The sequence below is a fragment of the Micromys minutus genome (assembly GCF_963924665.1).
Source record: "Micromys minutus genome assembly, chromosome: 7".
Classification (NCBI taxonomy): domain Eukaryota; kingdom Metazoa; phylum Chordata; class Mammalia; order Rodentia; family Muridae; genus Micromys; species Micromys minutus.
This window is the reverse complement of record NC_137976.1, coordinates 45,091,353-45,109,071: the sequence shown is the minus strand read 5'-3', so window position 1 is coordinate 45,109,071 and position 17,719 is coordinate 45,091,353. Positions and strand designations below refer to the sequence as shown.

The 17,719-nt window shown below is 35.6% G+C and overlaps 1 protein-coding gene across 1 annotated transcript in view; it reads left to right on the top strand.

Annotated features, from left to right (window-relative positions):
• Positions 1-17,481, top strand: part of CIP2A (cellular inhibitor of PP2A) — a gene marked incomplete at both ends in the record, with an annotated part of 28,958 nt that extends 11,477 nt beyond the window's left edge. Inside the window, 12 exons of the mRNA XM_080918939.1 lie at positions 502-673; positions 1,908-2,037; positions 3,189-3,288; positions 5,888-6,006; positions 8,405-8,600; positions 8,959-9,033; positions 9,120-9,230; positions 10,023-10,219; positions 14,597-14,710; positions 14,935-15,017; positions 16,050-16,189; positions 17,311-17,481. Coding sequence (XP_080775065.1) covers positions 502-673; positions 1,908-2,037; positions 3,189-3,288; positions 5,888-6,006; positions 8,405-8,600; positions 8,959-9,033; positions 9,120-9,230; positions 10,023-10,219; positions 14,597-14,710; positions 14,935-15,017; positions 16,050-16,189; positions 17,311-17,481 — 1,608 coding nt within the window. The remainder of the gene's footprint in view (positions 1-501; positions 674-1,907; positions 2,038-3,188; positions 3,289-5,887; positions 6,007-8,404; positions 8,601-8,958; positions 9,034-9,119; positions 9,231-10,022; positions 10,220-14,596; positions 14,711-14,934; positions 15,018-16,049; positions 16,190-17,310) is intronic.
• Between the last annotated feature and the right edge of the window lie 238 nt (positions 17,482-17,719).

Sequence of the window (17,719 nt, the reverse complement as noted above, 5' to 3'; positions counted from 1 at the left end):
CCCATTACAAATGGCTGTGAGCAGCCACTAGTTGTTCTGAGTTGAGCTCAGGACCTCTGGAAGAGCAGCTGAGCCATCTCTTCAGTCTTGCTTTTGGTTGTTTTAACTTGGTCCTGTTGCAACTAAGTTTAGAATTTAAAAATCTCTAGTTTTACAGTCTTTATAAAGTTAGTCAATCTTTTATTATTTTAATTACATTTAGCAAATTTAGGATATTGTTATTAAATACTAAACGTATTTAGAATAACATTTAAATAGTGGAGTCCTTTAAAAGTGTCTTATTTATAAAATGTTACAGATGACTTGAGGAAAAAAGCCAAGATAGGTGTGAAAACTGGCGAAAATAGTAAAATGTAAAGTGTAGTTTTAAAATAGGAGACTTGAATAAATGAATATTGAAGTAAATGTAAAAAACTTGAAGAATATGTTATAGTTCAGTCAGGACTGTTTTGTGTTACATGTTCCATCTTTATTTTTAATTACACTTGATTTATTTTCAAGGATGTCATCGATACTGGTAACTGTTCCTCAATTGACCGATTTGTGGCTCTTCTGCTTCCTACAATCCTTGATCAGCTTCAGTTCACAGAACAAAATCTGGATGAGATCTTAGTAAGAAATAAATGTGAAAGGATGGTCAGAGCCATTGAAGTTTTACTAAATATCCTTTACTGTAATATAAATGAAAAATATAAGAACTCCAGTTTTCTATTTGTAATCTTCTAATATCTCATGTTATATCAGAAATAAAGTATTGAAGAAATGGAGAGATAGTTTAGTCAGTAAAATGCTTCCCCTGTGAGCATTTGGTCCCCAGCTGCCACATGGAACTATCAGGCAAGCATAATGGTGAGCGCTTGTAATCTCAGGGATTGCAGAGACAAAGTTCCCAGGGGTTTGTTTGCCAGCAGTCTAATGAGTGACATATAACCCCATGAGAAAACGTGCTCAAAGTAGATTAACCATGTATGGTTCTGAGGATGTCACTGCAGGTTGCCGTTTGGCCTCCATATATGCATGTGTATATGTGCACATCTGCACACAAACATGTATGAATATCCGATATATATCCAGAAATAAACTATTGAACTAAAATAGTTTCAAGAATAACTGGAAAAAAATTTGCAGTTTGTTTCTCTGATGCTTAAGTACATTTAGAACTCTTTTTCTAGAGACATCTCTGTGTGCATGTACCTACTACAGAGGATCAAACCCAGGACTCAACAGTATATCAAACACTAGTATATACTGAACGACATTCCCAACCCACTAAGTGTTTATAAGACATAACCATTTCTAAATTAGCAGTTTGAGCTGTGAAGGTGAACTGAATCTGTGGTTTTGATATTTACTGCTCCTGTGAGTCATTGGTTCATATACTGGTATATAAGGAAATACTAAGAGTTTCCATGATTTGGCCCCATCCTTTGTGTTTGCTTGTGGTATTTATCCCGCCCACTTACTTCCAACATGTAGCCAAGGCTGGATCACTGCTGTAACGGCATGTAGTTCCTCTTTTTCACCTTAAAGTATTTCATAATTTGGCCTTTTTCTCTGATAAATATAGTAATTTATAAATCTTGAGAAACTAACTCACAATAATGTGTCCAATATTTATTGAAATATTATAGTCAGTGCTACATAAAATGAAATAAATATCTAGTGAAGAAATATCATGTGTCAAACAGTTGTACAAATCTATCTCTTGTTATTTACCAGGCTCTTTAATACTTCTGAGTTCTACTTTTAAAACATGTGTTAAAGCAATTAAAATAATTGCATTGTATCACAGTGATGAGGTAACTTACTTGGAATTATTTTGAATATTTTAAGTTATATGACTACATACTATATACCAAGTACTTCGGTGTCTGTGAGTCTTAACCAAATTTAACCTCTCTGTGGAGATGACACTCTGAAAATGCATGTTGTAAAAATATTGACTACTATAAAGTGCACCACACTTATAGAGCAACAGTTTACATATGGCAAGATTGACCTGGGGTTTGGAACAAAGGTTGCCGATTCTGAATTGTGGTGAGTATCTCACATGCAAAGTACATACTATAAAATGTAGTTACCATGTTTAATAACCATCCCTGGTTATGTTCTGTTAACTCAAAAAATTTTTTTTTAATTTTGAATAAAATGGATTATATACTTCTGAAAGGTTTTGACATCTGTAGGTTATAATTCTTTTGGACTTTTATTTTTCTGTATGTATGAAAGAGAAATTATAAACCCTGAATATTTCTCTTCAGAAACTTCCTTTTGACACTGCCTTGGTAATTTAATTTTTGCTTCACTTAATCTTACATTTTTAAGGAGAAAAGCATGACAAAATGGATGTTTTTTTTAACAAGAAAACCAATCCCTGCTGAAAGCTACTTAATAACAATGACAGCTCTTGTCCTTCAGACATCAGAGCGTTGGTTAAAGGTAGAAGCTCACTGAGAGTAACAAGCAGTTCATTTATGCCCGTTCCTCTGGTGAATAAGTCCTAATGAATATTTATTGAGAGCCTGATAAATTCCAGACACTGTAATTTGTTCCCATTTCCATAAATGGCGAAACTGTCAGCAACTGTATTCTTGAAGAACAAGAATTATCTTTTCACTTGTGAAAGGTTTTTTGGTACATAAATACGTGAGTGTGTGTGCGGGTGTGGGTGTGTGTTTGTGCGTGAACATTTGGCCACAGCATATGTGGATGTCCGGACAACCTGTGGGAGTCCATGGATTAAGCTTAGGTCACTGGACTTAATGGAAAACAATTTTACCTATTGGGCCATCTTTATATTTTTAACTTTCAAATGCAAAGTAGAAGGAGTGCATGGTCATGTATCTTTCGATCTCTACATATTACTTTGGGCTTTTGCTTTTCTGTTTTTAAAACTATAAAGAATGAGATGAGCCACATTCTAAGACTTATACATCAATTCAGCAGGAATTTGAATCACATTGGGATTTTTTTGAGAGTACATGATAGCTTGAAATTTAGACTCAATACTAGTTTGTTCCTCCTGCAGCATAAATACTAAAAATATTAAGTTTTTCATATTTTAATTCTTAAAATAATACTTTATCTTCATGTTTTAAAAACAGATTTGTTATTTTTAATTTGAATGTATATAGGTAAAAAATACACTTTTTAGTTATCTAATTTAGATGTCACTTTTATTTTAAAAGCAAACTTGCTGCTGACGTAATTTTGAAAACTCTCAATTTGATGAACAAGCTTAAACAATTGGTTCCTGGAATGGAAGTAAGCTTCTACAAAATCCTTCAGGTAACTTCAGACTTCTCACATATTTTATTACCGTGTGCCTCCTTATGTGCATGTTTGTGACTTGCGTTTCTATGGTCCTATGGTTCATTAGGGTGGGTGGGTGTACACACATGCATGTGGAAAGTCAGTGCTGTGTGCCTGCTACTCTTTTTCTTTTGAGTTCAAGTCTGTCCTGGAGCTCACCAATTTAGGTAGGAATCCATCTATCTCTGTCCTGTCTCTACTTCCCCCTCCTAGGGATATAAGGCTTGAGGTGTGTCACCATGTTCTGCATTCTAGATGGCAACATCTCCAACCCCTCTACCTTGGTTCGTAATAATTCTCTCTTTCTTGATTTCTTATTTGTTTCTTGAGACAGAGTATTATACGTATTTCTAATTTAATATTTTGCATTTTTAAGGGGTATTTTTATAGAACTGACCATGAGAAATAAGTTGACAGTTCTGTGTTTTGTAGTTAGAATAGTCTTGTTATACATAGTTTGTAGAAACTAAATCTAAATTTCTCCAGGATCTCAGGTGAAGAATTTTCATAGTAGTAGTTTCGTAGCATTTCTTTCATTATATTGTACTTGCAGGTTTCTTGATTTATGCTAGCATTGCATTGAGAAAGGCTGTGTTTGTGTGTGTGTGTGTGTATGTGTGTGTCTGTGTCTCTGTGTGTGTGTGTGTGTGTGTGTGTGTGTGTGTGTGTGTGTGTGTGCGCGCGCGCGCCCTGAGGATGACTTTGAGTATAATACTCTAGGCCTTCTCCACCTTTTTTTTTGACTTGACATTTCTTTACTATTCTGAGCCTTACCAAGAAAGAATGGTAGGTTGGTGACTACCTTTTTTCCAGAAAGTAAAATTATATAACTTAGTTTAAAATTTTATTTTTACTTCCTTCCCTCTCTACCACAAACCCAGGCATGAAAACATGCCATATAAGTACTTGTTTGCAGGGCCACACTTCCAGTCCTCATTTGTTCTCAGAATCAGGGGGCATCTCATGTTGTCAGTCCTAAGTGGTGTTTAGCTTAAGTGGAATAGGTGGATAGTATAGGTAGCAGAAAGGGGTCATCAGAAGAAAAGTGTCCCTATCTGTTACTTTCCGTACAGGAAAAGGGTCTTCTTATGCTACTACAATGTATTTTGTTTGTTTTGGGGAAAATGGAGCTGGATTTTAGTTTGATTGTATATTTAGCCCAAAGGACTTTATTCTGGTTCTATCTGGTTTTCTGTGCCTAGTACGGGGTTCATTGTTACCCATGTTAATGTCTATATTATCTAGCTTATACAAGTCATTTTACAAAAATGTGGTTAATTTTTTCCTGAATTAACTTAACGTAGCTTAGAAACAGTGAAGGTGAATGTTTAAACAGAAAAGAAGCCAGAACGTCGGCAGTGGCCACATGTGTGCACTGTGAGGGCATTATGCTTTAGAGGCTTGGTTCTCTGTTGGCTGAACTAGTTGCTAGTCAGTGTAGGCCCGAGCGACTAATTTTCAATTTTGTTACTTCATATACCTTTACTGCAAACAGCATTTAATGATTCTCAATTCTGGGAGAACTTGTGAAGTGATTTTTTTTTTTTCTTGAAAGAGAGTTTTGAAGGTTAATTTATACTTAATATGTAAAGCCTTTTTAACTTAAATGTTAAATGCTTACTTTTACTTAAGTAAATATTTTCTTCATTAACAATTTTTTCTAAAAAATTAAGTCAGTTCTGGCTAACCGGTTTACGCAGTTGATTAGTATACTGATCCTGTTAGTACAATGTCAGACGGTCCTCTGAGGGAGGAGTGAGGATGATTATAGGAAAGATGGAAAAGTAGACTCAGAGACAATCATTGGGAGGGCTGTCCAGTAAATACTACAGCAGCCTCAAGTTTAATTCTCTTAGGCTTTATATACTTTATTGGATATCTGTTCAGAGGCCTTCCTTGTTCCTTTATCCAAGATTGACAACATTCAGCCCCTTGCCTTGAATTCAAGTGTACCTCCTCCTGTCCTTCCATGTGTTAATTTCACAGAAGCAGGCAGAATGGCTCCTGACAGGTTAGCTCCAGATACACTGAGAGACTTTGCCTTTAAAATTAAGATGGAAAGCAGTAAAGACCTCTAACATAGATCTCTGGCCTCTATACATGTATACATATATAGCTGATTTTTTTTATAATAGCTGACTTTGGAGCCTTGGTGGTGGTGTGAAATACTGACACGAGGGATTCTGAAGCGGGTTGCTCCAGTCAATAGATTTTCTGATTTTCATTCACTTGAATCTTTTGGTTTTATGCTTTTAATTTAGAAATGATTGACCAACGTTTTATTTTATTTGAAATAAAACAGTATCTAAATACCATTTGATTTTGAAAAATATAAGTTCTTCAAAGTATATAAATCACAATTTTGAGAAGCATTATTTAAAACATTGAAGCCTTTTTGGTAGATATTTTTAGTTTATTAATATAGTTTCAATATGGTATAAATACCTAAATGGTAGTGAAATGTAACTACATGTAAGCATCGAGAAGGAATTTTTCCAATATGCTCACCGTTGACTAAAGACTTGGCAGTATGTGTGGTCTTTCTGCTTCTTACTTGTGTTTCTGATTTGTTTAGGATCCACGGTTGATTACTCCTCTAGCTTTTGCTTTAACATCAGATAACAGACAACAAGTCCAGTCTGGACTGGGAATTTTGCTGGAAGCTGCTCCACTGCCAGATTTCCCTGCCTTAGTGTGAGTTGTAACCATCTGCAGTCTCTCTTAATGCACTTTGAAAAGTCCTGCTGTGTTTCTTTATCATCCTTCATGCATACCTACTATTACATTGGAAAACTTGAGATTTCATTGTAATTGCCAGTAATCTCTCATAATTAAAAACTTGATTTCTTTCTCAAGAAAGCACAGTTGACGCTCATGCTGGTTCTGTCTTTTAATCGCCTCTTCTGAACAGGGGTTCGAGACACAGTACTTGTAGTTTTAGTTCCTTTTGTCAGAAGAACTTTTTCTTTCTCATGTGTTTGCTAAGGATTCCTAAGAACTGCATGAATTCAAACATAAGTAGGAAAGGTCAATGTGAAATATAGAGTGTTTTATCAGGAAATGCAGCAGATGACATCCAGGGGAAAATATTTATATATACATAGTAGTTTATTTAACATGGTGTGAGTTTTGGTTGGTTGTTGTTGTTGATTTTGTTTTAAATTGAGGATATAAGAAAGAGAATCTTCAAACTGAATGGTTACCATAATCTGAACATGGGATTTAGTTTTTAGAGCTGGAACTAATTTATATAATAACATTTGTAAAAATTACTTGAGTAATTTGGAACTAGAGGTCACTAAGCAGGCCAGTGAACAAGCTATTTCTTTGTAAATAGTTTTATTACACCAAAGCCACAGGATTCATTTAATGTTATCTCACTTGTCTGTGCTATTTCCACTCTCTAAATATGAAGTTGAGTTTGCTAATTTAGGCTATCTGTTGTTAGATGACTTTAGTTGCACTTTGTAGAATATTCATGGGGGTAGTTAGAAATTAAAAATTAGAGAACTCTGAAATGCAAGCCGAATATCAATGCAATAAAAATTCCACTTCTTACTTGATTTGATGGTAGTAGTGTAGAGGGAGAAAGTAAATGTAAGACTTCCAGCATGGTTTAATAATATTTAAAATTTTGACAAAAATGTTTAGCAAGTTTGTTTGTTTATTCTCTTTTTATTAGATACTCTGTATTTACATTTGTGATATTATCCCTTTACCCCACCCCACTCCCCTCTCCCCCAAGTTTTTATTTTTGAGATTATAATTTAATTATATTTCTCCCTTTCCTTTCTTCTCTCTTAGCCTTCTGATATATCCTTCTCTATGTTCAAAGACATAGTTCCGTTTGTCATTATTTCATTAATTATTATCGCTTCATACGTGTAATACCTGTATATGTGTACATTTGCTTTTATATGGACATGACAAAATGGACTGGGAATAGCCAAAGTCTCAACCCTATGCAAGAACTGTAGGCACCTTGGGAAAGTTGGGAGTGGTATAGAGCCTAGGTAGTGGGGGAGAGTACATAGCCCAGGGACCTAGAGTAAAACCAAATACTACTCTTCTTTTCAGAAGTGGGGGTGACAATAAAATGATCTACTATGCTTGTAGATCAGGGCCCTGCTTAGCCATCATCAGAAAAGAGCTCCAATAGATGGGACAAATACAAATAGAGAGCCGTAGTCATACAGTATGAAAAGAGAAAAGTGAGAGACCTAAAACACTATGTCTCCATTAAATGCCTTCCCTCAGACCTTAGGGGATCTTTGAAAGGAGAAGGCTGCACAGGTCTGTGCCAGGTCCTCTGCCAATACATATGGCTTCCAGTAATTTTGTGAGATTTCAGTGTATGAGTGAGTTGGTCTCTGATTCTTTAAGTTCTCTTCGGCTCTTCTCTTTTTGTTTGTTTTGTCCAATTCTGCTGTGTTAGTTTTGTTCTATATGATTATATTTTATGTTATTATTTTAAAAATATTAAGTTTCATATAATGCCTTTCACTAGAGGAAGGAAGGACTATTTATGTTACATAGAGCATTAATGAAGGCCTCTGGAGAGGTAAATTTGAACCAGGATCTTAGGGTAAGAAGGAACCAACCCTATTCTGGTAGGAGAGTTTCAGATAAAGGAACAGCTCATTCAAGGCCTTAAGAGATAAACAGGATTAGCTTTCAGTGGAGCAGACCAGAAGTCAGTGTGATGAAGACAATGTGTGAGAAAAAACAAATGTCAGAGGGAAGCATAGATCAGACCAGCGATACCCTCTATGATTAGAAGGTTGTTCTGAGGGATATAGAAACTTTGTACTTATTGCAGATAATCCACACTCACTAACTAGTGCTAATATGTCTCCAAACTAAACATGGAATTGTCAGTGTAAAGGATTGTAAGTAGAAAAGAGCCCTCTGGAAAACTGAGAATGTTTCTCCCAACCTTATTTTATTGTGCTTGCCAAGAATATGATTTGCAGTATTTTTGGAGACTTATAGTTCCCAATAAAGATTTATTTCAAATGATACCATAGTTTTGTAATAGTTCTGCCTTTTGCTCTCTTTTTCTGATTGATTTTACTTCCTTTTTCTTATTAAGACTTGGAGAAAGTATAGCAGCTAACAATGTATACAGACAGCAAGAAACGGAGCATCTGCCCAGGAAAGGAGCTTTGCAGCCCTTAAATCACTGCTTATCTGCATCAGCCAAGTGCCTAACGCCTCCTCTTTCAAAAGAGAGTGCTCCCGCATTGAACATTGAGGACCTCATAGAGAGACTGCAGGCTGGAGTGATGGTGAGTGATAGTGCCAAGTGTCAGCTGATCTGTGACATTATGCTTTGACGTGAAAAGTAAAATCTGGCCATTTTTCAGAGAAAAATAATTTTAAAAATTAAACATTAAGAAATAAAATAAAAACCAGCGGTTATTTTTTATTCTATTCCTTTCCTGTCTGCCCACAGGAATAAGAAACATTTTAAAAATCACCATATGGATATTGAACCTTGCTCTGATAGCCAAATTAATGAATTATTTGTAACCTACCTCATATAACATACATTTTACTCTTTAGCTTTGATGATTTAGTTATAAAGTAGATTTTCATTCTTTCATTAAATGTATTATTTTTTGAATTGAACTCTGTTAAAACCAGGTAAAGGATCAAATTAATGATATAAGAATATCTGACATAATGGATGTTTATGAGATGAAACTTTCCACATTAGCCGTAAGTACACGCTTATTTTAATGATATATGCATTACACACACGTTTTTCTAAACAATGGACATTAACGGTGTGTATTTTCTTTTAGTCTAAAGAGAGCAGGTTACAAGATCTCCTGGAAGCAAAAGCCCTGGCCCTTGCACAGGCTGACAGACTGATTGCTCAGTATCGCTGTCAAAGAACGCAAGCAGAGACCGAGGTCTGTACACTGTATCAGTAAAACACGTCTGATTAGAGAAATGCAAACCGTCACAGTACTGGTTACAGATGTGTCACTAACACATGTATCTGAGGTGGTGAGATAGAGCAGTAAGTAAAGGTCTTTGTCACTAACCCTGATAAGCTAAATTCAATCCCAGGACACATACGGTAGAAAGTGAAAACTGTTTTTCACAAGCTTGTCTCTGTCCTCCACATGTGACAGTATGCATATACCCAGACATAAACATACTCACACACAAAAAGACTAATTAATTCAGTTCTTAAAAGTGATTTTGAATGCTATCATGATGTTGTAGGTAGAAAAATTTTTACTCTGGACCTCTTTTATACACAAATTTAACTTCTGTAAAATTACCTTCGTGTTATGTGTATGAGGGATATGAAATATGTTTTGTGTTTAGATGTGAGTTTCATGTATGTTATGTATGGGAAACCTGAATCGGATTTGAAAGATTAAAGAGTACAAAATGGATTTAATTTTCTATAGCCAGTAGATGCTGTATTAGATGTTTGGTCGTTGTTTTAAACTGTACAGTTTACTAATATAATGTGTGCTTATATTACATGCATGCATTATTTAATACAGTCTGAGAAGAAATGTTAGACAGCTTTGTTGTGCCAACATCACATAGTGTACTTAAGCTGTGATGGCTAGATTTTAAGTAGGCAAACTATGCAGTGGAACTACCACCACTGTGGTACGTTCTGCCCCGGCGTGACAGTATGGTGCATGTGATAGTGGAAAATGCATGTTTCCTTTTCTCTTGAGGCACGAACACTTGCCGGTATGTTACGAGACGTTGAGAGAAAAAACGAAGAGCTTAGTGTGTTGCTGAAGTCACAGCAGCTCGAGTCAGAAAGAGCCCAAAATGATATTGAGCATCTCTTTCAACACAGTAAGAAGTTGGAGTCTGTGGCTGAAGAACATGAAATACTGACCAAGTCCTACATGGAACTTGTTCAGAGGTAAATAGCTGTCCTCAGTGAATATGCCACATCTCAATTCTAGTGATTCTGAGAACATTTCTTGATGTGACAACATTAAGAAAGTAGTTCATAGAGATTTAAAACTGCCTAAGCATGAGCTAAATGAGGACAGAAACAATAGGTATGAAGTAATAGTATTTTAAAAGTTATAGCACATGAACTGTATTCCTCAAACTCGTTGACAAAGTTAGAGTAGAAAACTCTTTATTTCTTAATTTACTTTTTTAACTTATTTATAAAATCACAGCTTATCTGGAGAGTAACTTCTCAAGAACAAGCTTCTTTGTTTCAGTCACTGACTTGATTACTATGGTCTATCTAGAACAAATAGTGCTTGATACAGAGACACTTCTGTGGTGCAGTACTTTTTTTTTAATATAAGAAACAAAGTTTATTCACCCAGTGATTACTATTATGGCACAAATATAACTACTATACAATACTCTTTTAACAAATACTATCCATATATAAATCCATAAATCCAAAACTACTATTATAAGAAAATCATATATGAATTTTTTTCAACAGTATTGGATATTCTCTGTATTTACATTTCAAATGTTATCTCCTCCCTGCCTCCCTTCCCTCCTCCCCCTCAACTTGCTTGCATGAAGGTGCTCCCTCTCCCAATCGCTGTCTTCATCTCAGTGCTTTGGCTGATGATGGTGTTGCTCTTCCAATGAGGTTGCAAACCTTTCAGCTATTTCAGTCCTTTCTATAGTTCTTTCATTAGGGTCCCTGTGTTCAGTCTGATGTTTAGCTGCAAACATCCTCATCTGTATCTGTATAAATCTGGCAGAGCCTCTGAGGAGGCATCCATGTCTGGTTCCTGCCAGTAAACACCGCTTGGCATCACCATTAGTGCTTGGGTTTTGTGGCTGCATATCGGGTGCTTCTCCAGGTGAGGCAGTCTCTGTAGATCTTTTCTAAAATCCCTGCTCATCTATTTGACCTTGTATTTTCTCTCGAGAGTGTTTTGTTCTCCCTTCTTAGAAGGACTGAGGCATCCACATTCTGGGTTCTCAGATTCTTCCTGTTTTTTGAGCTTCATAAGTTCTGTGAATGGTTTCTTGGGTATTCAGATCTTTTGGGGCAAATATCTGCTTATAAGTGAGTACATACAATGAGTGCCCTTTTGTGCCTGGGTTCCCTCACTCAGAATGATAGCTTCAAGTTCCATCCATTTGCCCAGGAATTTCATGAACTCATTTTTAATAGCTGAGTAGTACTCTGTTGTGTATATGTACCATGATTTCTGTATCCATTCCTTTGTTGAAGGACATCTAGGTACTTTCCAGCTTCTGGCAATTATAAATAAGACTGCTATGAACATGGTTGAGCATGTGTCCTTGTTAGATGTTGGAGCTACTTTTTGGGTATATGCCCAGATGTGGAGTAACTGGGTCTTCTGATAGGACTATGTCCAATTTTCTGAGGAATCGCCAGACTGATTTCCAGAGTGGTTGTACCAGTTTACAGCCCCACCAACAGTGGAGAAGTGTTCCTCTTATTCCAGATCCTCGCCAGCATCTGCTGTCATCTGAGTTTTTGATCTTAGCCATTCTGACTGGTGTGAGGTGGAATCTTAGGGTTCATTTGATTTGCATTTCCCTGATGACTAGGGATGTTGAGCATTTCTTGGGCGCTTCTCAGTCATTCGATATTCCTTTGTTGAGAAGTCTCTGTTTAGCACTTTACCCCATTTTTTAATAGGATTATTTGATTCTCTTCTTGAGTTCTTTGTAGATATTGGATACTAGCCTTCTATCAGGTGTAGAATTAGTAAAGATCCTTTCCAAATCTGTAGGCTGCTATCTTGTCTTCTTAACAGTGTCCTTAGCTTTACAGAAGCTTTGCAATTTCTTGAGATCCCATTTGTTTATCTTGATCTTAGAGCATAAAGCCATTGGTGTTGTGTTCAGGAAATTTTCCCATGGGCCTATGTATTGTAAGCTCTTTCCCACTTTTTCTTCTGTTAGTTTCAGTGTATCTGGTTTTATGTGACAGTCTTTGATCCACTTGGACTTGAGCTTTATATAAGAAGATTAAAAAGAAATCTATTTGCATCCTTCTGCATGCTGACTGCCAGTTGAAGAGGCTGCCCTTTTTCCATTGAATATTTTTAGCTCCTTTGTCAAAGATCAAATGACCACAGGACTGTGATTTCATTTCTGGGTCTTTGATTCTATTCCATTGGTCTACCTGCCTGTCTCTGTACCAATACCAGGCATATTTTTTTTTATCACAATTGATCTGTAATACAGCTTGAGGTCAGGAATGGTGATTTCCCCAGAAGGTTTTTTATTGTTAAGAATGGTTTTTGCTATCCTGGGTTTTTTATTATTCCAAATAATTTGCAAATTGCTCTTTCTAACTCTATGAAGAATTGAGTTGAAATTTTGATGGGGATTGCATTGGATTTGTAGATTGCCTTAGGCAAGATGGCCATTTTGGTCCTTCCAATCCATGAGCATGGGAGATCTTTCCATTTTCTGAGATCTTCCTAAATTTTCTTTTTCAGAGACTTCAAAGTTCTCGTTGTACAGATCCTTCACTTTCTTGGTGAGGGTCACACCAAGATATTTTATATTCTTTGTGACTACTGTGAATTATTTCAAGTCTCTAATTTTTTCTGGGCCTGTTTTGCCTTTGAGTAAAGGAAGGCTACTGATTTGTGTGAGTTAATTTTAGATCCATCCACTTTGCTGAAGGTGTTTATCAGCTGTAAAAATTCTCTGGTGAAATTTTTGGGGTCACTTAAGTATATTATCATATCATCTGCAAATATTGAATAGGTAGGGGGACATTGGGCAGCCTTGTCTAGTCCCTGATTTTAGTGGAATTGCTTCAAATTTCTCACCATTTACTTTGATGTTGGCTTCTGGTTTGCTGTACATTGCTTTTACTATGTTTAAATATGAGCCTCGAATACCTAACCTTTCCAAGACTGTTAACATGAAGGTGTATTGAATTTTGTCAAATGCTTTCTCAGCATCCTGAGAGATAATCATGTGATTTTTTTTTTTTTGAGTTTGTTTATATAGTGGATGACATTGATGGATTTCCATATATTAAATCATCCTTACATCCTTACATGTGATGGTTTTAATATGTTCTTGGATTTGGTTTGCAAGGATTTTATTGAGTATTTTTGCATCAAAGTTCATGAGGGAAATTGGTCTGAGTTCTCTTTCTTTGTAGGGTTTTTATGTGGTTTAGAAATGAGCGCAATTATGGCTTTGAAGGATGAGTTGGGTAGTGTTCTGTTTCTATTTTGTGGAGTAGTTTGGAGAGTATTGACATTAGGTCTTCTATGAAGGTCTGATAGAATTCTGCAACTAAATCCTGGACTTTTTTGGTTGGGAATTTTTTTGATGACTACCTCTATTTCTTTAGGGGTTATAGGGCTGTTTAGATGGTTTATCTGATCCTGATTTAATTTTGGTATCTGGTATCTAGCTAGATAATTGTCCATTTCCTCTAGATTCTTTGTTGAGTACAGGCTTTTGTAGTAGGATCCGATGATTTTCTGAATTTCCTCAGTTTCTGTTATGTCTCCCCTTTCATTTCTGATTTTGTCAATTTGGATATTCTCTCTGTGCCCTCTGGTTAGTCTGGCTAAGGGTATATCAATCTTGTTGATTTTCTCAAAATAGCAGCTCTTGGTTTTGTTGATTCTTTGTATAGTTCTTTTTGTTTGCATTTGGTTGATTTCAGTGCCTAGTCCTGATGTGGCTGGGCGGGGTCTGGCCTTGGGGAGGAAGTATGCACTGTGAGAGTTGTGGGTGGCCTCTCCCAGGATAGACAGTGGGCAGAACAAGTTGACTCACCCATCCAGTTAGGATGGAAAGTGCTCCTGCAGCTCTTCCAAGCACCCAGCAACCTGTGGGCTGGCTGCCAGTTTTGATGAAACTCTGGTATATTACTAAATGAGGGCCAGCAAGATGAATCAGGTTGGATCTCCAGAACATTCATGGTAGGAGAGAGTCAGTGTGCTCACATTAACACACTCACACCATGGCACAGGCATAAAATCTTGTGTACACACAAATCTGTGCGTAAAGAAGTGATTGAATCAACTTAGTTTCCACAGATATTAAAACTGACAGTTGGCTATTTTAGCAAGTTTTAGTTAAATATTGGGAATTTCATGTCATTTTACCTAAAGCCACAGAAATTAGTGTTACTACTTAATTTGCCTTTTATTGTTATTGAGTCATTCTGTGAGCTACTTACGTAAACGGTGTATGTAGTTCAAGAGTGTAAGCATAAACATTTACAATGTTGATAGGTAATTCCAGGTGGCCTGACTGCTTTCCTCCACGAAGACACTAACACATCTCATTGTCTTCTTAGAAATGAAGCTGCTGAAAAGAAGAACACTGACCTACAGACTGCCTGCGAGTCCCTGAATAAACACATTGAGACAATGAAAAAGTTGAACGAGTCCCTCAAGCAACAAAATGAAAAGTAAAATCTTTAGTTCTATATTTTCATTATTTGTTTTTTAGGGTGAACAATGATTACGTAGAAGATTGTTTTTTGTTAATGACTAATAGAACTCTTCTTTTAGTTTAAAATATAAATTTGTCCTATTTATACATAATTACAGTTCTTATGATTTTTACTTCATACTTTTGGAGGAAAAATAGAACAAGTAATTTGATTCAATAATTTTTCTTTTATAACTTCAGAACTACTGCTCAATTGATAGAGACAGAAGAACAGAAAAAAGAAATCCAGAGCCAGTTAGCAGACAGAGAAAGTAAACTATCAAGTAAGTTGCTTTGTTTGAAACACTGAACATGTTTTCATCATAGTTTGCTTTCGAAGACAATCAGCATGGTTTATTTTAGTTAATTACTACTATTTATTTTCCTATTGTATTTTAAGAATTTTGTTTATATTATCCTTATTCTTCGTGTATATATAGGTAGTAGAAATGGCAATGGAAGAGGTGCTGGATAAATTTTCTACAAAGCAGTGTCTGCTCTAAACTGCTGAACTATCTCTTAAGCCCTAGCTTCTCATAGTTTTTACATTTTTAATTCCTAAACAGTTTTCCTTCTCTTTGAACCTTCACAAAAGCATTTTCATTAATGTGATCAAGTAGCAAATATGGTCTTTTATTTTAACTGTAGGGGTTACAAGAAATGATGGCCCTTTTAAAAATAAAATGTTGAACATGACAGCAGGTGGCAGTACTGGGTAACATACAGTTACTAATCTCTAAATGCTGTCCTCTGTGAAATGACTTACACAGCCATTGCTGTTTTCCTTAGTGTGTAGAGAGCCCAGGCATGTTTTTGTTTGTTTGTTTGTTTGTTTGTTTTTGTTTTGTTTTGTTTTTTGCCATGATTTTTGCTCCCCAATTTCTAGTAGCCCTTATGTTTTGTGTGTTTCCCTCCTCCCTACTCCCAGTGCTTGCTTAGAACAGAGAAAGATATAAAGACTTGCTATTTTATACAGAATACTGGTCAAAAGAAAGAATTTGGGGGTATTGTGTTTACTTATTCTTTACCTCTATTGGGTGGGGATAGGAGCTGCCCATGTAGAGGTAAGAGGATAACCTAGGAGAGGCAGATCTCCTCTTCCACTGTGTAGGTTCCAGGGATTCATTCATTCAGGTGATGGTAAACACTTCTACCTTCTGAGCCATCTCTCTCTCCCTTCAGCTGTGTTTTTGAGTCATTAAATTTTATATATAAAAAAATTTCCAAGACATTTGATATTCCTCATTTTCTTTTATACTAGCTACTTAACTTCTTCATAAGTATTTCATGAGTATTAAAAAACTGTTTGTTTCTAGATTTGCATAAAAAAGCAAAATCCCAAGAAGAAAAAATTAATGCTTTACTAAAGGAAAAGGAAGATAAGCAGGAAACCATTGATATCCTTAGAAAAGAATTAAGCAGAACAGAACAGATAAGAAAAGAGTTGAGTATTAAGGTAAGACTCCTCAGTTTTACATTGTAGAAAAATGAAAAACTAGATTTTGAAAAGATGAACATGGGTAGATTAGTTTCTGTTTTTTTTTTTTTTTTTTTTTTTTTTTTTTTTAGTGATTTTAAAGTCATTGAAGATTTCTTATGTGTATACTTAGTTTTTAAGTGTGTAGAGACTATAGAAAGGGTTTGTAGGTCTTCATGTGGCATATTGGTAGTTTTATATAGGTTGATAACTCTGTCTACTTATATAAGTAGTTATGATTTTTATATTGTTTAGAGCCTTTTTATTTGCAAAGAACTCCTAATTTTTTCTCTATTATCTTTTCTTTGACATATATAATTATCAAAATATTAGCACTTCTAACTTACCATTGAGAAAATGGAGTCTGAAATTATCTATGACCCAAATAATAGATACAACATTATAAATTTAATCTACTGCTTGTATATTATGACTACATAACTTGAGATATAGCTATGAATTCTGCTTTCTAGCCCATTCACTACCAAAAGAGTTAAGATGAACCCTACTTCAGACCGGAACTGCTGTAGAGCAAATGTGACCCAAGGAGCTTTAAACTTGAGAGAATGACTGTTTGGAAAAAGTCTGCATTAACACAATTATTTCTTAAGTACTACATAGTGTGATAGTGTGTAATAGTTCTTGAAAATAAAGTACTGCTATATTGGCTGGTGTGTTTGTGTGTGTGTGAGAGAGAGAAAGAGAGAGAGAGAGAGAGAGAGAGAGAGAGAGAGAGACAGACAGACAGACAGACAGACAGACAGACAGACGGATGGACGGACAGACAGAGACAGAGAAAAGAGGTCTTATTTTGTAGCCCTAGCTGGCCTGAAACTCACTATGTAGACAATTTTGCCTTGAATGTACAGAAATCCACCTGCCTCCTGTGTGCTGGCTATTATCGTTGACTTAAAAGATCATTTAAGTTTCAATTCCTATTAGTTTGTCTTAAAATCACTACAGAATCTATTTAAAGTGTATGTATAATCTGTTCTAAAGTGACACAAATAAAAAGTAAAGGACACTTACAATATCTCAGATGAAAAACCTTTCTGACCTATTTATGCTCTGTTTCTTATCATTCTTTCCTTGTGCCTCAGGCTTCCTCTCTAGAAATGCAGAAGACTCAATTAGAAGGTCGTTTGGAAGAGAAAGAGTCTTTGGTGAAACTTCAGCAAGAGGAGTTAAACAAACATTCTCACATGATCGCAATGATCCACAGTTTAAGTGGTGGAAAAATAAGCCCAGAAACTGTGAATCTTAGTATATAGACATGGTTTTGGGGAAATTGTACATGGATATTTTTGTTGTATTTATATATTGGAGGTGGCAGTAAACGGAGGAAATTGTGACTTCAAAACAATTATCATTTCTTTGCTATCTATTAACTTAGTAAAAATTGTAATTTCATTGATGTTTTATTTGGTCTTTGGAATAGAGTTTTTTCAATTTTATGGTTTTTCTTTTAATGTTTACTCTTGTGTCTTACATATTCTCATTTATGATCAT